At 42.2% G+C, this 22,769-nt stretch overlaps 3 protein-coding genes across 3 annotated transcripts in view; 1 reads left to right on the top strand and 2 right to left on the bottom strand.

Moving 5' to 3' along the window:
- Positions 1-1,243: 1,243 nt before the first annotated feature.
- Positions 1,244-5,203, bottom strand: osgin2 (oxidative stress induced growth inhibitor family member 2). Its single transcript, XM_070835848.1, has 6 exons — positions 5,194-5,203; positions 3,260-3,349; positions 2,995-3,131; positions 2,727-2,918; positions 2,546-2,637; positions 1,244-2,448 (listed from the first exon to the last, which is right to left on the bottom strand). Exons 2-6 carry the CDS (start codon positions 3,321-3,323, stop codon positions 1,266-1,268), a joined length of 1,668 nt encoding a protein of 555 aa, XP_070691949.1. The 5' UTR covers positions 3,324-3,349; positions 5,194-5,203; the 3' UTR covers positions 1,244-1,265.
- Positions 5,204-7,457: 2,254 nt separating this feature from the next.
- gtpbp10 (GTP-binding protein 10 (putative)) lies at positions 7,458-12,852 on the top strand. The gene is made up of 10 exons (XM_070836103.1): positions 7,458-7,580; positions 8,440-8,633; positions 8,832-8,923; positions 9,188-9,332; positions 9,434-9,507; positions 9,625-9,677; positions 9,787-9,894; positions 9,984-10,061; positions 10,226-10,349; positions 11,660-12,852. The coding sequence occupies exons 1-10, from the start codon at positions 7,548-7,550 to the stop codon at positions 11,857-11,859; spliced, it is 1,101 nt and encodes a 366-aa protein (XP_070692204.1). The 5' UTR covers positions 7,458-7,547; the 3' UTR covers positions 11,860-12,852.
- A 2,937-nt stretch (positions 12,853-15,789) lies between these two features.
- Positions 15,790-22,769, bottom strand: part of adam22 (ADAM metallopeptidase domain 22) — a 58,947-nt gene continuing 51,967 nt past the window's right edge. Inside the window, exons 25-32 of the mRNA XM_070835820.1 lie at positions 22,276-22,366; positions 22,058-22,111; positions 21,102-21,302; positions 20,564-20,664; positions 20,147-20,213; positions 18,855-18,944; positions 15,980-16,103; positions 15,790-15,810 (exon numbers count right to left, since the gene is read on the bottom strand). Of these exons, the coding sequence (XP_070691921.1) occupies positions 15,790-15,810; positions 15,980-16,103; positions 18,855-18,944; positions 20,147-20,213; positions 20,564-20,664; positions 21,102-21,302; positions 22,058-22,111; positions 22,276-22,366 (749 nt within the window). The remainder of the gene's footprint in view (positions 15,811-15,979; positions 16,104-18,854; positions 18,945-20,146; positions 20,214-20,563; positions 20,665-21,101; positions 21,303-22,057; positions 22,112-22,275; positions 22,367-22,769) is intronic.

Below are 22,769 nucleotides of genomic sequence, written 5' to 3'. Positions count from 1 at the left end.
CTTTGTGAACGCCATGCCCATCTTTATTTTGTATAAATTTATCATTTTGGGGCAACACAATTTAAAGCATGGGTTAATTTGATGTGAGGTTTCCATGTCACAGAATGGAAAGTTGGCTGCCAAATGGCAGAGGCATTCACAATTTATCTGGAAAGTCAAACCTGTGCAAACAAAACAATCAGCAAACATTATTATCCGGAAAAAGACGGTGTGCATGAAGTAGTCTCTTGTGCTATAAAATTTGCTGTTCTGTATGTAAATCTCAACAAAAGTGGAGAGTGGAGAACTTATCTGAAGATGTTCATCTTGTAATTTAAATTAATTAAATTAATAAACGGAAGAAAAATGTAGAACAGAATGATCCTTTAATGACCATATCTTATGCTTAGTCCAAAGAGTAAAATTAGCAATGGGTTCCCAAGAATACATTCAGATCTGCAAGTGAAATCATTTGCATAGAAAGCCTTTCAGTAACACTATTACCAACCAGGAACAGGTAAGATCTATTAGACGTTTCTTACTTTTTTGGGTATATGGCTCCAACTACCTACAATAGCAGCTAAACGAAGAATCCTGTTTAAAAACTTTTTAAAAAAAAAAGAAAAGAAAAAGCATGGTAGGCTCAGAATTATCAGGAACATTAACATTGCTCATCCATGAACTCGTCATGTCACTTTCTGAAATCAATCTTGTGTTCGTCCACTATTGCAAACACTCACCACTCCAGGCTGTATAACCCAGAGATCATATGATCCTAGCTTTGTAAGCGGGACCACAGATTGCCCTGTGAGTATCCATGACTTACACAAGAGTGGGTTGCATGGAGCATAGTGTCCTCTACTTGTGAGAGTTCTCTCTCCTAAAGGCTAGACTAAAATAAGACTTAAAGTGTGACAGGACAGCAGTTTAAGTGTTGTTAGTAAATGTATTGAAAGACACATGGTGAAAGAATAAATAACCCTGATGAAAATAAGGTCCCATTCAGTTCTGAGGTTACAGATTGACTAGAAAACATTGGCACACAGTAGCTTGGACTTCTGGGGACTTCTTATGAAGTCAGACAAGACTCTTGAAAGCTGTCTTTTGTTTCTTTAGAAACTAATTAGTGTACATCCATTGTCTTTTTGGTCTCAAAGTTTTAAAAATGCCCTAGCTGATGAGAAAACACTGTATTAATGATTGAAACATTTAAACTCTTGTTGGTAGGAGCGCTTGAATGTTGTGCTCTACGACCAACGTGTACTGCTCTTTTTATCATCATGTTTTCAAATGAAGTTATTCCCTCCGTTACTGATGAGCTTCCCTTTCTTCTTGAGTCTCTTCAGCAGACAGGAGGCGATGCCTAAAGCGCCACCCTTCAAAAAGCGAACAAAGTTGTCTCCCACCAGTGGGCCCATAGCAAATAGACCTGGCTCCTTGGTACACTCAAAAGTGTAGGGGTGGATGTCAATGGGGTTCTGCTTGCAGGAGATGGGTTTTGTTGGATCCTGACCCAGGTACTGGCCCTGCCCTTTCAAGAAAAACAAATTTGGGTTGGTCCCGATCAGCACTAGGGCCATGGAGATCTTGAATGCCTTGAGGGAGTTGTTCCCCTGCAGCAAACACTTCATGTCAGACTGGAAGGACACCACACAGTGTTCTGGGAAACTGGTGTAGTCAGGAAACAGGCTGATGCTGGCATTACCAGCCGTGTTACCTGCGGCAAGCTGGGGCTTTGGGCACATCTTGGCACATACTGAAGAGGCAATACTAACTGCCTGGGGTCTGTTTGAAGCAGAGGAGGGAGCCACATTTGTGTAGGTCTGAGAGCACATCATGTGGTAGACTTTGTGGTATTCTGGGTACAAGGTCTTCGGCAGCTGTTTGAAGATGAGCTCTGGGTCTTCTACACTCTTACGAAAGACATGCAGCACTCTGATGTTGCTGTTACAACAGCAAAGAACTGCATCTGCAGCGCTTAAACCGGCACCTACGATCAAAACCGGATCGGAGTTCATATCCAGTTTTCTTCGACTTATGGCCAAACCCAGGTCTGAGATGCTGTGGAATACAAATGGCAGGTCCTCCCCCTCTACACCTAATCGAACCGGTGAATCGGATGCACCAGTGGCCAGGACTACATTCTCAGCAAACAGAGAGAAGGGGACATGCGTGTCGTTCTGCACCTGCTGGTATCCCCTAACTTCCCAAAGAGCCCCCCCGCCTCCACTGTTAAGACACTCAACTCCATTACCCTCGAAGCCTTCATTCCCACCGTCTCCCACCCCTCCATCTCCTTGATCAGTGTGCTCATTTTCCAGACCTTCCCCCTCGTGGCCCCGGCACAGTTTCTGAACAGAGGTCACGTAGATGTTGTCAACAAAGTTCTTTTGCAGGCCCTTTAGCTTTACATAGTTACGGTAATAGGATGAGATCTCCTCTGGAGTGGCTCTGTCACTGGTTACATCCCTACAGAGAAGAGATGGACAATGAGGGAAGGAGTTGCACAGAATTAAATTGAGACCTGAGCCACGTCTTTGCTGTGAACCTTGTCCTCTCTCAGTACCTGCGTTTCCCATTGGTCAAATCTCTGTAGTTAACCCCTGGAAGCTCCATCCAGATGCCCAGACTAATAGTCAGCATGGAGCCCTCCATTGCCTGAGGAAGAAGAGAAGGTTAAAAATAAAATGATTGGAGGGAAATATGGATCATTGCAATGTTGTGGCAGACTAAACCTTGTAGCTTACATGCCAGGCACCTCCAGGTGTTGCCCTCCCAAGCACCAGATGTGGGATGTGCTGCTGCTTGTCCCTCCTCCACTGAAGGACAGGGGGGAATTCATAGCCAAAGTCAGCATCGGGGTGCAGTAGTGTGTCAAACAGCACAGCGACAGGGTTCCTTGACCTCCCCTCGAGACCTTCACTCAAATATTCCAGATCCTGTATCAAGAGACATCTGAGTGACCATATGTACTTTTAAGCAAAGAATTTGTAGTTTTTTGGTTTGTTTTTTTACCTGTTCAGTGATGGGTAGGTGTTTGGTCTCCTGCAACTTCCTGTAGAGTATTGGGTTTGGGTGGACAGTTGTCGAATCTAGATAGGGCTTGTGTCCACTCAGCAGGTAGGACAGACAAATACCTGATGGCCCGTTGCCTAAAAACAGACCCAGATTTGGGGAAAAGTGGATTAGCATAATAAAGAAGAACACAGCAATAAAAGCTGTGTGTTCATGATTATGGCTGAGGTGGAGAAACAATGTGAAACCAGAGCAAAACATTCACCTATGATGACCACAGGGACAGTGGGTGGCTCTTGTTGCAGAGTGGTCTCTTCCAGAAGAGGCATGGCTGCAGCCTGGGCCAGAGCCGGCACTGAGGAAGAATGACAGAAATGTGAAAGAAATTCTAGATAATTCTACAGCCGTCCATTTAATATTCAGCTACCAGTAGAGGCCCATTTGTGCCTCGTACCCCCACTGCTTGCATGTTTCTGGGTCAGATTATTGTAACAGGCTCAAACTGGCTTGCTGTCTTTGTGTCTGCCAACGTTGTTGTTGTCTCGTGTTAGCTTAGATCCTGTCTCCATCCACCGTCATTGGCTAACTCAGAACAACACCCGCACTGGACGGGGGAAAAAAACCTTTATTCATCGTGTTATTGTGCTTCCACACACAGTCATTACCCTCCCTGTCTGTCTGGGGCTTCACACACGTGGAAACACCCTGCCACAACACAACGTGACCCCAGCTTTTCTCTTTGCCGTCCCGCCAACGTCCACACACCCCCTGTCCTATCGAACGTGGCCCGCGGCGAGGCTAGCCTCTGTTAACCCCGGTGCCGCTTCCCAAACAAAAGGGAGTTCTAATCAGATTTATGTAGGCTCGGGTCTGTTGTGAAACGTTGCTGTTGAGCATGTGTAGCGCGTGTTTGTGTGTTACGCGACAGTGCCATTGTGTGCCCGCCGGGCAGCAAATCCCCTCTGATCACTCCTCCGAGTGGGCCCTAATCCCACTGGGCCTGTTTATGTCTTTACCGCCCCTTTCAACAGCAGTAGGGTGAGAATGTGGTCCTGGCATGCTGACAGACCAGACCATCAGAGCTCCTCCTCTCATACCCACCAGCCACCCACTACAACCACACATACACTCCCACACAACACTCCCGCCAAAACACTACCCACCAGCCACTCAAACAGTGCCCACCTGCCCCTGTTTCATACTGACCAAAACACTGCCCACACCTCCTTTGTCTTGCATCCCAAAGCTCTTCCTCACTCCTGTTAAAACTCCCATGTCTCCCCGCTGCCAATACAGTCCGCCTCATTTCACGTGCGCCCCCACCCCCCTCTCTGCACCCCCCTGTCTGACCTGTGTCTGTAAGCCAACCGGGTTGTCTTTGGTGGCTGGCTTGTTTACCCTTCTCAGTGAAAGCAGTGGGATTCCACACATTGCGTGCCCCTGTTTGGAGAACGGTGTGCCCCCAGTTGGCAAGCTGATACTGGTATTTCCATGCCACTGGTCAATTTGACAAACTCCACAGTGTTTACAGTCATAAAATGTGTTAGGAGTTTTTTGCTAAAGCTTTAACTTGGCAGACACTTAGATCAATGTGTACCAAAACGAGTCCCTTACTGTATGTGGTTTATAGATTATAGTTTTATTTCTCAATTTTTTTCTACCCATAAAATAAAGAACAGGTCAAAATAACAAAAGTCACCCCATATGGTTTACAAAACAGAAGTATGTAGTTCAGTAAGGAAGTTCATTATAGACCTTGGAAAGAGAATATGTGACACAATCTCAGTTTAAAGGTCCAATCATGAGCTTTTCATGGACCTTTCAACTGTGTCTCACGTCTTAATCAGCAAATGAAACAAGATTAATTAATCGCACAGCAGCATGTAGTATTTGTTTAGGATGGTTTGGATGTTATTGAATCCTCTGAACATGCAAATTTGGTCCTCGTCAATGAGTGGGACTATTATTCAGTATCATTCAGTACATCAGTTACTGATGTTGCATTACATGCTTTCACAGGTGTAAATACCACATGATGCAACAACAGTGCTGTCCCGTGGTTTGCTGTTTATACCTGTTTCTCTGTACAATTGAATAGTTTTGAGATTATGGTGAGTAAATAATGAGGATAAGTCTGTGCGCTTTATTTACTGAAGCTTTGAGGTTTAATGAAACTCCATTCAGAACCAAAGTAACAACCGTTATAGTGCAGATCACCCAGACTGCTTTACCTGAGAGGAAAACACAGCCCAGTCAAGGCTAAAATGTGGTATTAATAGAAACATTGGCTTCATTGTTGTTGTTAGTTGACTTTTGGGTCTTGCTGTACTGTCTTCCTGCCCTTTTCATGCATGGACAGACCATACTTTTCTGGAACATCGTGTACTGAGTACTGTGGGCAATATGTGGAAAACAAGTGAAACTTTATGTTAAACCTTTAATGTTCAGTGTGGTCGTTCAGACTGACAAAATGAAGGCCCACTTTTTTTTTTTTTTTTTTTTTTAAATCCATCAGCCTTTTTGTTCTTAATGTGGGAACAAGGCTTGAAAATGTACTGCTTTTTTTCTATTTCTTTTCTTTTCTTTTTTTTTTTTAGCAGGATTGCTCTTTTTTTCTGACTGTGTTTGAAAGGTGCGTTTGGTTTTTACAGGCCTACAACTACAGCCCCATCTGTGCAACTTGGGCTAATTTGCACGAAGCAGCCCTCAGGTCAGTTACAAAATCGGGCCAACTTCAAACAGATCGTGTATAAATAAATATATAAATATATAATGTGTGGAGGCTGCTGCAGCACTACGGGAGGACCTGAGTGATGTTTCAGTCTGTTGCCCCATCACACACATCATCCTCATGGACCCACAGATCCCACCACACTCCTGACTCCGAGCTGCGGTCCCTGCAGCCCGCATCCAATAAGGCACAAGGAGCACATGCGACTGCGGCTGTGTCACCATCATTGCATAATTTAGGTCAATCACACACTCACGGCCATCCGCAACACTCGGCCAACAACAGGATTTCTTACCGCGTTGTGGTGTATCTCAGTCTCCCAGTCGCGTCCTGTTATCACGACCCACGGCAGCGGGTTTAAGCGTATAAATAGGCAGACACCGGTGGGAGGACCTATCCAACTCTGGTCTTGCATGAGATAATAAGCCAGCCTCTCTCTCGTCATCACACACACACACACACACACACACACACACACACACACACTCACCTCCGTGCTGTAAAATCCGAGCAGACCTGGTTTATTCAGGTCTGATCAGCCCGTGGATGTCGCCTGAGGGATAGGTCTCAGACGTGTCTTGCTTTTGTCGTCACATGCGCATCTCGGTGTGCACCGGCAGGCGCGTTCACAGAAAGAAGAGACCCGGAAGATGAGCGCATCTCTCCGCATCCTCACAGACACTCTGCTTTGGGCTCTAAGGGGAGAGTTTTATATTAAAGAAATGCTGTGTTCACATCTTAGTCATGCTCAGGATAATTCAGTGTTGCACAACATTGTGTCTGGTCATGCAGAATGCAAACAAATGAAGCTCCCCAATGTGATCCTGTACACTGTCCTAATGTTTTACACCTCACAATACAAGTGTTTGACAGAATTAACTACAGATTAGTGATTTTGCTTTTCTCAGGGCCCTGTGGTAGCTGAAGCTGAAAAATGCCCTACGTAAAAGTAGCTGTCCATCCTGGAAATGGTTCATCCTCTGGAGAGCAAAAATATGCTCACTAACCTTATTACTTTTCATGCAGTATGCCCCTAGGAAAAGAAGACATCAGAATCATTTTGTGTCCTCTGAGGACAATGAATGTCCCTGGAGGTAATCTATTGAGTGTGCACACTTGTTGCCACCCTCAGGCTCTACCATTTTACGTGTAAAAACTACAAGAATTATGCTGTATGTTGAAAAAAGGTAGTTTTTATGCTTTGTCAGTGAACAAAAAATGTTTTGTGTATTTTGTCTTACACCAACATAATTACATAAACTGTAATTTCCAATGAGTGGACAAAATGGAAGAAAAAGAATAACTTTCAGTGAAAGGAAGGCACCAAGTAATGCTGATATGATTTCCACCTGACAAAATGACATAACTGTAGTCAATTTTGATATTTCACAACTGATGTAATTAAACATTTTTATTAGATGGGAAGCTCAGTCTGACAGAGCTGCTCCTATGCACTGTTTATAAGCCATATATTTGAAATATTAGGTAAATGAAATGTGCAGTTTATCTGGGGATGCAATATCACAAATGTCAATGAATTTTTTTTGTATTTTCAGAGGCTAACACCTCGTGTATTTTTTGTGTAATTCTTTGTTTGTATGTCAACATGAGTGATGAGTCAGTGCTTTGTCCTGAACTGGAGTAGCAGCAGCTGTCACTCAGCCCTGTGAAGTCCCGCCTCTTTGTCACATTGTCCAATCAGCTGAGAGAAACTTCCGCTTCCGGTCCTCCATACAAACGCATGTTAGCTAACCGCTAGCTCAGTCAACAACTAATAGATCTATGACAACAACTCAAAAGGTGGCAATAAACGCCTCTGAACATGGTCCAGCTCAGTAGAATCTGCCTCCGGAAGGTAAGCACCGTGTCATATCACAATTTAATCTGATGAGGACATTTTTTATTGAACAATTCTAATGGTGACATTGGCTAACTGTTAGCTAGCTGTGGGGCAGGCTCATGCTAACTAGCTCACTGTCAAAATGTCAACATGGACTAACTTGGTCTTGGTGATGAAGGACTATAAGCTCATTTTGCCTTGTGAGTTAAATGTGAAGCTTTTTTTTGATCTTGGCCAGAATAGCAGTCTGTCAACATAATCCCATGTTACAGTTCAAAGCACCATAAAAGTCAAACAAGACCTCTATAGTTTATTTGGCATAATGAGAAGTAGATCTAAAGTCCTAAACTTATTTCAGTTGTGATCTTTGATGAGAAGAGAGTAAAAACTCTGGAGTCCAGGTGACCAGATAACATTTTCACTTACCAATACCTAATTTATTAGCAGTACTAAAAAAAAAACACACAAACACAACAACACAATGTTGCTAGTATTATAACCTTACTCCTCCAAGTTTCTCATAACATATTCTATCCTCCTTTTTAAAATTGCAGTGAATACCTTTTGTTTTATGATGTTGAATAGTGTGTCAATATTAGATGCAATGTTAGAATTAAACCTGGGTGAGCAACTCCCAGCTCAAACTCTGTGAAAGTGTTTTTATTGAGATACTCAAAGATCCTATCCTATTACCTTATTTCCTTCTTCCTGTCTTTTCTTTCTCACATCACTGCCACATGTCAGTAAATATTGTTGGTAAAAATGTAAATATTTTACTAGTTCAGGTTACCTGTTTACTGTATTGTTAGTTTCTCTAAATGTTGGATGCATTTTGAATCTCATCACTATAGTGTCCTTTTTCTGCCTCCTCCAGTACGGAAACTTTGTGGATAACCTCCGTCTGTACGTCCGTGGAGGCAGTGGCGGCATGGGTCTACCCCGTCTTGGGGGAAAGGGAGGAAATGGGGGAGATGTTTGGGTGGTGGCTACAAAGAAAGAGAGCTTAAAGAGGATCAAAGACAAGTACCCCCAAAAACGTTTTATTGGCGGCGCAGGAGCCAACAGCAGGTTAGTTTCTACAAATACAACCATAAGTTTTCTATTTTCAGAATATCTGTTGTCCAGTATTGGCTATCATTCACCAATCACAGACATCTGTTGGTGATTTATGTTTGTCTGAGATTCTCAAACATGCTAATAATAGATACTCTGTCAGCCAGAGCTGTTTTATCTATTTAGTGTGTTGTGAATTTTACTTATTGACAGTGTCAAAGCATTGAAAGGAGAGAGGGGAAAGGATGAGGAGATCTTTGCACCTGTTGGTATCACTGTCACCACTGATGATGGCAAAAATCTTGGTATGTGAAATGTTTTTTGTAATGCCCCCCGCCCCCCCATTTTGTACAATGCATGATCAGAGCAGTCAGTTTTGCAGCTTTGCAATTTAACCTCCTAGTAGAGCCACTATTTTGCTTTAAACTACCCTGCATTTTTAGTTGAGTTTATAAAGAACAATCATTTTGGCATTCAAAGTAGAGTATCAGTAATCAGATAGGAGTAGAATAGCCAATTGATGTTGGAGTAGAAACTTGGCCTCATTTTTCAACCATCCGCTCTCTAAGGTGACCTGAATAATGAGGGTGATCGTGTGATGGTGGCAGAAGGAGGACACGGAGGCTCTATGTACTCTGCGTTTGAGCCCAGTAAGGGCAAGGCCAAACACATCAGGCTGGACCTCAAACTTATCGCAGACGTGGGCCTTGTTGGGTGAGAGCAGAAGTACACACAATCATATTGGTTAATTTCAGCTGAGACTCAAATTGGCACAGATCTCTCTGTAAATATCTGATTTTTCTCTTGCTGATCAGATTTCCAAATGCAGGAAAGTCCTCCCTCTTGACAATCATGTCTAATGCCACGCCTCAGATTGCCAGCTATGCCTGTGAGTACATCATACTGCCCACATGTACAAACTCAGTTTTTGTGTTCTTATTTGTGCATTTTACTTCTGTTTGAGTTGAAAAAGTCTTCAATTTCTAAAATCTTTGCTATTTCACAGTCACAACTTTAAAGCCGGAGATTGGTAGGCTGATTTATAAAGATTACAAGCAGGTATGGGAATGCATAGTAATGTTTTGCCCTTTGACTGGCCATTGGTTTGGTTTCGTTTTAGTGGTTTACTCACACTGAGGGCTGGTCTAACATTTTTTACTTTTGGTAGATTTCTGTCGCTGATCTCCCGGGCCTGATTGAAGGGGCTCACATAAACAAAGGCATGGGCCACAAGTTCCTGAAACATGTGGAGAGGACCAAGCAGCTGCTGTTTGTGGTTTGTAGTGATAGTGACACAAAATAATGGTGGTCAGAATAATGTGATGATGATGGAGTTTAATGTGGTTATGTTTTGTCTGGCTGCAGGTAGATGTTTGCGGTTTCCAGCTGGCAAGTAAAACACCATTTAGGACGGCATTTGAAGCGGTTCAACTCCTCACCAAGGTGAGGCGACTATATGAACGACTCATGTGCTTAAAGATGAGAGGATTTCTTTAATAAAGCTCTCTTAAGTCCTAAGAGTCACAGAATTGATTTTACCATTGCCATTGTTCTTCATCCTTTCCTCCTCCTCCTCCTCCTCCTCCTCCTCTCATCACGACCCCAAGGAGTTGGAGTTGTACAAAGAAGAGCTTGTATCAAAGCCTGCTTTACTGGTTTTGAATAAGATGGACCTGCCTGATGCCGAGGACAAACTAGCAGAGCTAAAGGAGCAGCTTCAAAACCCAGACGGTAGATTTGAATTTTTTTTTTTTTACTATTTTATTTATTATTCATTAGATTTATAATTTTGAAATTCAGCTGAATTTATAATGAAAGTGAAACTATGTATTTAAAGGTAGACTTCTCATTTGGACCATAGAATATCTAAACCCCATGAATCCACCTCTGCACACTGTTGATATTTTGACACACAACTTTTGCTCTTCGATTAATGCCACGAACATGTGAGGCGTATGTCAGTTAGGACAAGCGTGTCATATTCAGGAGTACAGAATGGAAATCAGCAGTAAATGTAAAAACATTTCAGCTCAAAACATCATTATGTGACTCCTAGTGGACTGCTAGCAGCAGTTCAGATGTCAAAGGAGGATGATGATGGTGATGTAATGGCTCATCCGCTCTGACCACACCTACAGGCAGCACCATTTACAAACCTGGAAGAAATGAGTTAGAATTCATTGACTTTGGCCCATAACAGCCTTAGTGAGGCCACCAGGACGTTGTTAGTGCTTTTTTCTAAGCAGTACTCAATAATTTCTTCAATTTTCACAAGTTCCTGGGCAAAATGAACTGGCTCACTATTTAAATCCCCTCAAATTTGAATGCCTCATCTTTTCCCGCACATGCACAAAAATTATGAATGCATTTGGGTCTGTGTTGAGATATCAGTAAATGCATTAATGAGGTAAAAAACACAACATGGTGCTAATTAATCTCCTGTTAGATGGTTTAAATTTGCTATCAGATAATGTTTTAGGTTGTTCCTGCAAAGAAAAAAAATATTTTTCAGATTCAATCAGCTGCTCTTTTCCAAATACATGTATAACCAGTCAGAAGAAACCAACATTAAACATTGAAGGAATTATGACCTACTGATACAACAAAGAAAACTAATGTAATAGGAAAATTTAGTGAAATGCTAAGATGCTAAATGCTATCCTACCTGGTAATATTATTATTTAATTACTGAATTAAATTTTTGTTTATTTGAATGCATCTGAAATGTACTTTTATGTGAGGATAATATTATAGCATCAGTTTGATGTACTTTAGGGTTACAAAGGTGAAGTCAGAGGGCAGATCTTACCTGTTTGGATGACGAAGGGGAAAACAGTTACAGTTGAGACCAATGGCAAAGATAAAAGCATAAAGCAAAACAGACGTAAGTCAGTTAGCCCAAAAGATGAAGCAGGATAACCACAAAACAGCCATTTGTGTTGCCTGTAACGTGTTAACAGGACGATAATAAATACAAATGATGGCTTAATCTTTTGTGTTACATTTTCAATATTCAGTCTGTTGTTTTTTCCTTGCTGCAGAGTTCTCTAATCTGTTGCCTGGTGACATGATACCAAAGAACCATATGACCTTCAGACACGTGGTTCCTGTGTCTGCCTCCACTGGGTTTGGTATCGACCATTTGAAAAGGTGCATCCGAGAATCGCTTGATGAAGACGCAGAAAAGGCAACTAAAGCCATCCATCAAGAAAGACTACAAGCACTGAGGCAGCACTCGTGATAAACATGCATGTCACACGTCAGTGGGACCTACAGCGTGTGATGAGATAGACTCCGGCTGCCGAAAAGAAGTTCAAAATAGTTAAACTTCAATGGCAGCTAGACATCATCCACTGAGAAACACCTGTGATGACAGAAACTGCGGTTTCAGTGCAGACCTGTCCGCGGGCGTGTTGGAGGATGAGGATTCACCGACGGTCACAGCCAAAGCGCTCAGTGTTACAACGCTCCACGAGTTGAACTGTACTATGAATAGTCGCCTGTTTGGTCAGAGGTTATTATCAGAATCTAAGCCACAGTTAACAGGATACATCATAGTAAGACTGGTGACAACTAAACAGATTTCTACGCTTACCCATGAAAGGATGTTAGACAACGTTTGGTGCCACACACATTAAATTATAAAGAATGAAAGAGAGGAGAGGTGTATTTGTTAGTTCTTTTCTGTTTCATGCAAATGCTCTTCATCCAAAGATTGTATTTATTTTTATTGTGTGTGGGTGTTGGAGGGATGCACTGATGCAACTTTTTCTCCCCCTGCTATTGATTCTGATAGCTCGACTCTGGGAATCTGCCAATACAGAGTACTGACCCAATACCATAGCTCTCTTAAAATTAGTCTCTTACTGTGGCACCAAAAAAATGAAAACACTGCATTTTATGACATTGTCAAAGAAACTATGTATTGTCGTTGTGGCTGATAACGTTCAGTTAAATAAGGTCAGTATTGGATCAGTGCATTTCAAGTGTGTGCTCATTTACCATATTGTAATACCAAACATTTATAGAGTCTGTTTTCCAGCAGACCTGTAGGGTTTCTTTTTCTCTACAAGTTAAAGGTATCAGAAATATGAGCAAAGACGGATGTGTCGATGAAAGGTTTATTTTATATTAAATATATTACAATACTGAATGATTAAGAGGGGGAAAAAATATGGGGATTGATTTTTGCATCATCAGTCTGTACAGCATACAGGCAAAATAAAAAAATGAAATAAAAAAAAAACGACAGCAACTGCAGTATTTGAACTAGATTTGAACTAGTACATGTGGGGTTGTTGTGGCTCCTGCAGCAGAGTGCTGATGTGTCTGGCAGGATGGGACCACATGGTTCAGACTGGGTGGTTGGTGTGTTCCAGTACACGAATACATTCAAGTCTCTGGCCAGACAGAGACAGACAGCGCATCGTCAGAGTCGTCCTGATAGGATCTGTCAATCGGATACAGCAGATATGTTTAGAAGATCGACAGCTGTAGTGTCGCAGGAATCGCTGCAGCCTGCCAGGTCCAATCCTCAGCAGAGAGTTATCAGAGTGTAGAGCAGCGCAATGTCCATGACACCGGGACAAATGTCTCGCTGTAGCACAGTATTATGATGTTAACAATATCACTCAAGTGCTCTGAGATGGTGCTCTCAGCCTCGGGCGGCCCGGTAAGATGACTGGACCCCTGGACACTGACCAATGCTTTAAGAAGACCAGAGCGAAGAAGAAAGGTCTGGCAGAAGGCAAATCATGAGCCTATACAGATCTCATTTACAACATTATGCGCGTCAAAACCTCTTATGATACAGATTAGCACATGCCAGAGGAATGACCGCTTCTATTGGCCCCCGGGACAAATGTGTTTCAAAAAACTCAACATGTCTCCATTCAAACTCATCAACACACATAATTACAATAATGCACTTAATTACTGTTTGAGTCGTTGCTGTACATAATGCTGAGAAAAAAGTGAACATTACAAAGTTACTTAATAAAAAAGATACTAGTAGCAATATTTGTCCAATATTGTGAAGATCGTATTACCTATACAGTCCTAATGCATACAAGAATTACAAATGAACACGTGTCCACGCCGGAACAAAAACTAAACAGTAAAATGACAAACAGGAGGCCTTAAGACGACAACGTCTACACAAGGTAGAGCAATGAGTCGTAACTGTACAAAGAACTTACTTTTGGGGAGTGATAAGGGATTAGTTTCCAAAGAAATCCACCTTGAGTAGCTACACAGGCAGTCAAAGCACAAAAGCGGCATTCTCGATCACTTCTAAACCCTGTGACTTCCTGATATGAATTGTCCTGATTTTTCTGACAAACAAACAGTGTAGTCTGTGGCACACAAACCCATTTAGACAAGAGCAAATAGGCAATGAGGTGGGGGGAAAAAAAGGTCTTTCAGTGACATGCTCGTTTCCCATTATGGTCTCACAAATAGCCTACCAGAGAAATAACTTAATTTGATATAGAACTTGTCATGCTGTTGGTCTTCACAAGCTCAAACAGCAAGCACTGTACAGCATAGTTAATGATTTACAAGGTTAAATTTCTCATCACAGCTAAATCCAAAATGCATATTTCAATCCCAGTTTCCAATTTCTCACCCAGTTAGGCCATCAAACACGCTTGCATTATTGACGTCGTATTCATTCATCTGAGTGACTTCATGTGCTGCCACTATGAAAACGGGAGCACACTGGTCTAAAACATCCAAATGTAGAATCAGGGGAAACTAAACACATCTTAATATTATCAACGGGAATTTTCCAAAAACCACATGAGTGAAAAGTGGCACATCTACAACTACACCAAACACATCCCATTCATTTTACTCAGGAATGACACATAAAACTATTTAAATTCTCCTAAATAATACTCATCACCTGCCGCTTCAGCAACACTCAATGTGCCACCATCAACTTCTTTATCAATACTTCCTCAGTCATTACTGGATGTCTGTGTATTTATCCCAGAGGTGGCTGAAACCAGGGCCAGGATAATATTTTTTTAAAAAAAACACTTTTACATTCTGCTGTGGATGGAGAAAGCTATATAGGTCACAGTCACACAGGAAAAGGAGCCAGAGGGAGAAAAAATGAGGACGAAAAATAGAAACACAGACAGAAGAACGAGTGCGGGGTCTCTACACTTATCTACAGAAATCTGCTTCTGTCTACAACACAATACAACAAGGAGAGGAGAGGAGAAAAGACATGTCCCTCTATCTTTTCCTCTTTCAAAATAAAGGCAGAAACATACTCTGTGTGTATTTTACTGTACATATTTACACACGCACAGACAAACCGAGGGGCAGGATGAGCAGGGCGGGGTCAGGTTGGGTCCATGTCATGGGTTTTGGGCTATAACTGGTGATACAATATGGGTTACCTATAGTGGAGGGAAAGCGTCTAAGCCTACAGAATGTATAAAATCACTGCCCCCTCGCATGCTTTCCTTTCAGATCATACAACTGTTCTTCTCATCTTTTCAGGAGGAGGAGGGAGGAGCTCGCTGATAAATGGGGTTGTCTCATGCATACAGTGTTGGAGTTTCTACAGTGTTTCACGTGCGTCAAAATGATCCAACGAATCCAGCGATGCAGTGGGACGCGATGACCTGCTCCTGGCTCCAATGCTCCTTCTAGAGAAGAGCTCCAAAAGACTCGAGTGGGGGAGGGTGGGGGACAGTGGCGTTGAGGTGAGTATGACGAGAGCCGAGCTGAGGAGGATGTGTCGGGGTGTAAGGTTTTAGGGCAGGGTTTTTTTTGTGGGGTTTTTTTGGGAGGGGGTGGTTGGTGGGAGTGGTGGGGTTTCCAGTCCCGTAGGTGAGGCCTGAGCAGACAGGAACAGCTCAGTCTGAGCTCCGGCTGGTCTGGGGCTGATGTGGAGCTGGTTTCTCCGCCGGCTCTCCACGTCGCCTTGTAGAGAACCACTGAATGACGCCGTCTGGTAAGACAGCCTCGGAGATGCTTGTACACACTTACTCACACACACCTTTGCCTATTTCCACTCCGGTGGGGGGCTCTCTCTCTTTCTTTCTCTGTAATCGCTTAGAGTCAATTTTGTTTCATTTTTGTGTTTTTCATTCATAGAAAAGGAGAGACAAGTGTATTTCCTTAAGGTCTTTTGCAGAGTGGGTGAGATAGCTGTTTATATTGAAGTCTCCCACAGCTGAGGAGGCAAGAAGAAGAGGAAAGCACAGAAAAGAGAAAGGGAAGGGGAAGAGAAAATCAAAGAAGAGACATTTTTAGATTTACTACATAGATTTGATTATGTCATGACCAATTTAGTGTTCTAATCTGTCTTTAAATTCTGTAATGTGTCCCTGATTGATACTTGCCCTGGCGCTCTGCCTGTTGGCTTTCCTCTGGTCATCGGGGAGAGGGGGCATGGGGTACGGGTACCTCCTGCTGGATGCGATAGATCCTGTAGAGGAAGTGGGAGACTTGGCAGGGGATAGCGTCCTGAGGGAAAGAGGAAGGGACATTATCAAAATATTGCTGCGTATCGTCTGGTTGGTTTAGGATTAAGTTGGCCAAAGGCACAGATGGATAAATGAGGCGAGATTTGGGATGTTGAGCTAATGTTAGATCTGTGACTTTGGGCAACATCCTCCTTGAGCTGCTCCAATTATTCAGCTTTCACCTTCCTTCAGAGAGAGGTTGATCTTAAAAGCTCTTACTTCCGTTCACCAAAAGCACAGAGACAGACAGATCAAGTAATCTGTTCAAAAATAAACGAGTGTCACTGTAGCTCAGCTTTTAGGGGCAACCTCTGAACACAGCATGTGCCTCTGTACACAGTATCACACAGTTCCCAGCAGCGGTGTGGGCATGGTCATAGTTTCCTGCAACTCACATGCGTCGCCCTGCCACAGCATTACTTTTTCATTGTCGGGCACTGACACACAAACGGCCCGAATTTGCAGAAATTCACCTTTAGCCACTGTTGAAAAAGCACACAGCTAAAGATAACTTCTGCCATCAGCTGAGCTGGTGTGTGGTCTAGAAAAGTTGGGTCGATGCGTGTGTGTGTGTGTGTGTTTGAATGAGGAATGCTGGGAGCAGTGAGTATGATGAGGTGACTGGGACAGCAGACCAGACCGGAGCTGGGTGAGAGCAACAGACGGAGAGACTCAGAGGGAGACGTCCTGTACAGTGAAACAGCCACAGACAGGCCTGTCCCATAGACAGTAGCTTGTTTGCACCACTGATGTGTGGTGTTCGCTAACAAGTGGAGCAGTGGAGAGAGTGGGGAGGCGGGTGCACCACTGGTCCCAGAAGTATTCTTTCTCACAATAAATTCCCACATTAACATTTATTTTCAATCTTTAAAAACTCTTATATTACTTAAGAATTTCACATGAATAATTAAGTGATACACTAAAATCTAAAAAAAAAAGAAATCTCTTTCTTTTTCAAGAAATGTTGTCGTCCTAGTGACGTGGTTCTGTGGATGGCAGTCCACCACTTTGGTCCAGGCTGAAATATCTCAACATATAGAGGACGAGTTAAGAATTTTATGCCCACATTCACAGTCCCCAGAGGATGTATCCTACTTACTTTTCCTCTTGCACCGCCTTTAAGTTAATATTTGTGGTTTGATTTTGATGATTATTGAATGGACTTCCATGACATGTGGTACAAACATTCATGTCTGCCTCAGGATGAATTGTTAAAGACTTTGGTGAACCCTTAACTCATCTGGCACCACCATCAGGTCGAAATGACAATGGGTCCTGTCCATTAAAACTAAAGGTGTTAGTTTACAGCCTGAGCTGTACTTTTTGCTAATTAGCAAATGTTTGCATGCTAACATGCTGAACTTAGATGGTGAGCCTGGTAAACATCAACATGTTAGCATGCTGACTTTAGTATTTAGTTCAACCACTGTGTCTGAGTATGACTTCACAGAGCCGCTAGTGGGGCTGCAGTTTGTTGGTGTTGTTATTAGATTAGATAGTTTTTACAACACACAGCTCCCTCTACTCTGTCCTCAGGTTTTTACATTTGTTGCATGTTATATAACTCTCTTTCTCTCCCTCGCCACATCTCCTGTCTACCTTAACACTGTCAATATGAAAAAGCTGAATATGTATCATCATGTCATTAGTAACAGATTTTTAAGATTGTTGATTTAATGCAGTATTTTCTAATGTACCTGTGACTTTTTTGGAGTTGTAATAGCTTTTTTTAAAAGCAGTTGATACTTTCCTGTACAGACAATTTTAATTAGGAGCACTTTGTGCTGATTTAAGTGCTGGAAATAATCAGTTATGCAACATTGTCGGTGAAAAGATTTTGTTTTTAGTTTTAGGTGTGGAATTTGGGCTCCCTGATGCATCCCTCCACATCTCTCCTCTTTTCTGGACTGTTTCTGTCCTTCAGTAGTAGTAAGAACAGGGGGAAGTGCGGGAATGTGCTCCTGGACATGTGAAGGTCTATAGATTTTAATGATGACTGACTGTTTGGTGACATTTAGCTTGTGCCTTGGCATGGGGCCGGCGATCTACAGAGCCCATGAGCTTCCTTGTTGTTGCGGAGGAAACTTGTGGCTTGAGATGGTGAATATCTATAGACCTTGGATGGCAGCACAGTGATGATGTCAGTGCAGCGCCCGTAATGTTTGGCTCGGCAGTGACATCACACTGATGTGAAGGCATGTGAGGTCACTGGGAGCGAGGCGGCGCCGACACACAGACACTCACTGACAGAACAACGTACAACATGCAGAGGTAACAAGAGACTGAGGGGGAGAAGCAAAGAAGGGAATAAGGAGAAATTAGGAATAACAGGATTATATTATAAATGTAACACTAGCACAGGCAGTAAGAGCCATTTTTGCATCAATACAATAAAGCAGAAAGGATTGCCAGAAAAAAAAAAATCTGCAAGGTAAAGCGCAGTTAATCAAAAAGAAATTCAAAAATTCTTCCATCAAACTAAAAGGCTGAATGATATAAATTAGGAGATATCACAATGTAAAGCAGAAAACCTTGTCTTTTTTAAATGCTCAGCAGAAATCCCTTTTAGGAACTCCAAGTCGCAACATGCCAGCTGTTGATAACACTTTCTCTGATTACTTTTAAACGTTCACAGAAAAAAGATCAGATTGGAGCGTATTCTTACTTTCCTTGACCAAGCCACAACTCAAACCAAAAGTGAGGGGGTTTTTAGACAAGCGTGTGGGGTACAGGACATGGTCTGAGGTAATACCTAAGGAAAGGTCCTTCAGTGTTTCTATTCACATCTTCTACCCATTTAGTTACATCATAAAACTCTGTTTTGAAGCGAGGGGTTAAATACCTGTGGGAGGGGGAGGGGGGTGATGGACACAACACAAGGAGGGGGAGAAGAGAGAAAAGGAAGGAGGGAAAAGAAATTGAAAAGGGACATAAAATCACCAGAAATAAGCAAGTGTGGGGGGGGGGGGGGGGGGAGAGAGGAAGAGGAAATATTTTAGGAAAGCAGAGCAGAGCAAAGATATCCTGAACAAACACCAAGATGCAATTGAGAAAATGGTGAGAAGATGGCAGACAGACCTGTGTGTGGTTTCAGATGAAAACGGCACCATGGAAATCACAAACAACTGTGTCGCGTGTTACAGGCTCAGTTGCATATTGGTTTCATGTCACATCATTCCAAGCAGTTAGCTTCTTGCCACTCAGTCAGTCTCATGCTTGCAGTGAGAACAGGTGCACTGCGGACTATTTCATATGCCAAGACCTTCAAACCCACAAACAAACAAACCAACCAACCGGCCAGGCTGGGAGGCAGCCAATGCACACTGTTCATTGTTCATTCGCAGTCAACAAGCGTGTATGCATATACCTCATTTGTTTGGGTAAGTGGTGAGTAAAGTTTAAAAGACTGAGAGCCGCACAAGTGAGACAAGACCTGAGAGTTCATACTGCAAGACACAACATGATCTCACTGTCCTCAGACTTGACTAGCTTGCATTGCTCAGTGTAAAATGGTCTTTGTAGTTCTCTCTGTCTCTGATACTAAATTTGAGGGATCCTTTCTTCCAGTTTTTAACAGTGACATTACCCCTTTAAAGGATACGGATAGTAATATTCTTTATTTTCTTATCGCTTGAAAAAGACCAAAACAAAGAAAACTATAAAGTACTCCTACTAAAAAGTACGGTATATGTAGCCAAAGCCTGACATCAGTTTTTCCTCTGTGCCATTGACGTTTATTGCTCTTAAATGGATTTGGATTTGAGTCTATTCCTGTCAGTGCTGTAAATACTAGAGCACCAAATGTGTATTAATGCACAGGTGAAAATAGATTCCAATAAATATACTGTTAGATGTAGATTTTATATATGTATATATATTGTTTTGGTCTTTTCATTAGATTTGTTGACATAAAAATATACAATAAAGAAAAGCACCAATGTTATCCTTTAAAAGTACACCGCAAGTATATTTTCCACTAGAGTTTCTCCTCGTCTGCATATCCCATGTACGATAATCAATGACCTCACAACATGACAGACTTACTCAGTGGAGTTAGAGCGAGCGCGGAACTTCTTTCCTTTCAGTTTCTTACGATTACCGCTCAGATTTCCTGGAGAGAAAAAGAACATAAAGACACACTTTAAACACAAAACATCAACAATTGCACACAAAATACACACTGATACTTACAGGAGAGAACTTGTATGAGTATGGCTGCAATGTGTTTGCTACTCCTCACCTCATGTGTTCATTATTTTTGCTCTGACAAAGGCTTTTTGTAATGTCTTATCTAGATCACTTGTAGATAATATTCACCAAAAATGTTTTTTCAATCTCTCATTTTCAATAACAAATGTTGGACATATGAACAGACATTCTCTTTGAGGCATCCAGGTCTAATTCAGTGCAGGAGAAGCTTGTTTGTTTCCTTTTATCTGTGAGCTGGAATTTGCATGTTACCTTGCCATGAGTTGCTCCTCGGTCGCCCGTTTTCACAGATGTCGGAGATGTGTTTGGCATCTGGGATTCTCTCACTCCATGAGTGGGATAGGCCATTAGATCTGCACACGCAAACACACACATTTAGCATGGACAAAATATTATCAGTACATCTTCCCTCTTTCCAAGCTGTTACACGCTGTTCTGCTCCTGTTGCATCGGTGGAGACGAGGGAAAGGCTGATGTTAATGAAGGAGAGTATGAATACGCCATCGCAGCTGATGGCAACATTATGAGCCGTGAGATAATATCATGACAGCTGAATGTGGCATGATATGAGATATGTTGTCGTGAGGTTTCTTCTGCTCAGTTCTCCATTGGCAGAACATTTTGGTTCAATTCCAAAATGTTGCCGAACAGAGACCTATAATGAAAGCCATGACAGTAACAAAGCTTGATATGAACACACAAGAACACACCAGTGATTTAGAGAACACAACACACGTGCATGCACACACAATTTGCCAGCGAATGAATGAGTGATGATGAGATGGCACACCTGAAGCCAAACAGTGAGATGTTCTGAGAAATGGATGGGATGGAAGGAGTGAAGGACAGGGTGCAAATCTGCAGGTGCGACAGGCAGGCTGACCTCTTCTTGGAGCTGCAGCCGGAGTTTGTGCTGACCCCCGGAGGCATGTCGCTGTAAAACGAATCTGCGTCCCCAGGCTTTGTTACATAGTCACCTGGGGGCATTTGTCTGGAAATACAAAAGAATGGGTTTAGACAGGAAAAAACAGTAATTACAGGGGAGGAAAAGCACCTTCAGATATTTTCACAAAGTTATTTATCACTAATCTATGATGATCAACAAATTATTTTTGTTCTTGTGTTGATAATGTGCTATGTTTTACATTTATTTTCCAGAAAGACTTTTAACAACTTGCCAGAAACAAATTTTAAGTTGCTGCACTCAAGGCTAATGAGATTTTATGTACAACACATATAGACTTATCAGCCTTTAAAATATGAAACCTAAAATACAAAAGAACTATAAACTGGCTCACAGCATATAAAATGGTTCAAATTAGCTTCACTCTCAACTACAATTCTCACTTGTTCATACATTTGTTGTAATAATCCATCCGTACTTTCACTTTTGATACTTTTAAGTACATTTTGATGATAATACTTATGCACTTTTGGAGTAAATTAACACTGTGGTGTTGTTGCTTTTAACTTGAGTGAAGGATTTGAGTCCTTCTTCCACCACTGGTCTTTTTGCAGGACAGTGATGTAGTTGGTTTGTAATGTAGGTTTTGGATCATTTAACAAAAGAGATCTGTTGCAATCAAACACTTGATTATTAACCTCAAACCTCTATTAACCTCATTTTACACAAAAAATAAAAACAGCTATGGCAAAAATAAAATGTTTGTTCAAGCACACCACGGCTCTGGCATGTAAAATTAACTGAAAAGCCACACGTGGAAAATAGAGTTGAACTGAGCAAACCGGCAGAATCTTCTGTGAACCTCAGACTCGACGTAGCGTCTCTGCTTGTAGCTCCTGTGAACAGAAGTACATGTATCCTCAGTCCAACAGTAACATAACTTTCACATTGCATTATTGAAAGCAGTGATTCCCAGCCTCGGTGACATGTGACCACACAAACTAAAGCAATAACCCAGCCGATATAAAGCATCACACATGCAAGCTACATGGGCACTCACTTGTAACACCAGGCTGTAACAGCCAGTATGAGGGCGAGGAACAGGATGGAGCCCACGATGGCCCCGACGATGATGTTGGTACTGGTGATACCTGATACAGAGAAAGAGAGGAGAGTGGGGAGCCAAAAGTGTGTTAATTAGACATATGCCTCGATTCCTGAATCATGTGAACACAATGGGATACACAAACCACAAACCACTGCAGCAGAACACAAAAACACAGTACATTTAGCAGGAAAAGTGTAAAAGGAGAATAAGGGGGACAAAACTGAGAACCAAACTGCTGTCACCCCTCAGCACTACTCTGAGGGGAGCTGACACAAGCAGTCGGTTCCCACTCAGGATCACATTCATATTTCTGTTCATATGTTATCTAAATAATGGTCAGAATCAACCGACCGAGGTGAGCTGAAGGTAGGGTGAGAGAGGAAGAGGACCAGGAAATGACATCAAAGACAGGACATATACAATGAAAAGGAACTCAAATCTGACCT

Source organism: Pempheris klunzingeri, chromosome 8 (genome assembly GCF_042242105.1).
Source record: "Pempheris klunzingeri isolate RE-2024b chromosome 8, fPemKlu1.hap1, whole genome shotgun sequence".
Taxonomy (NCBI): Eukaryota; Metazoa; Chordata; class Actinopteri; order Acropomatiformes; family Pempheridae; genus Pempheris; species Pempheris klunzingeri.
The sequence above is the reverse complement of the archived record's forward strand: the minus strand, read 5'-3'. Positions and strand labels throughout refer to the sequence as shown.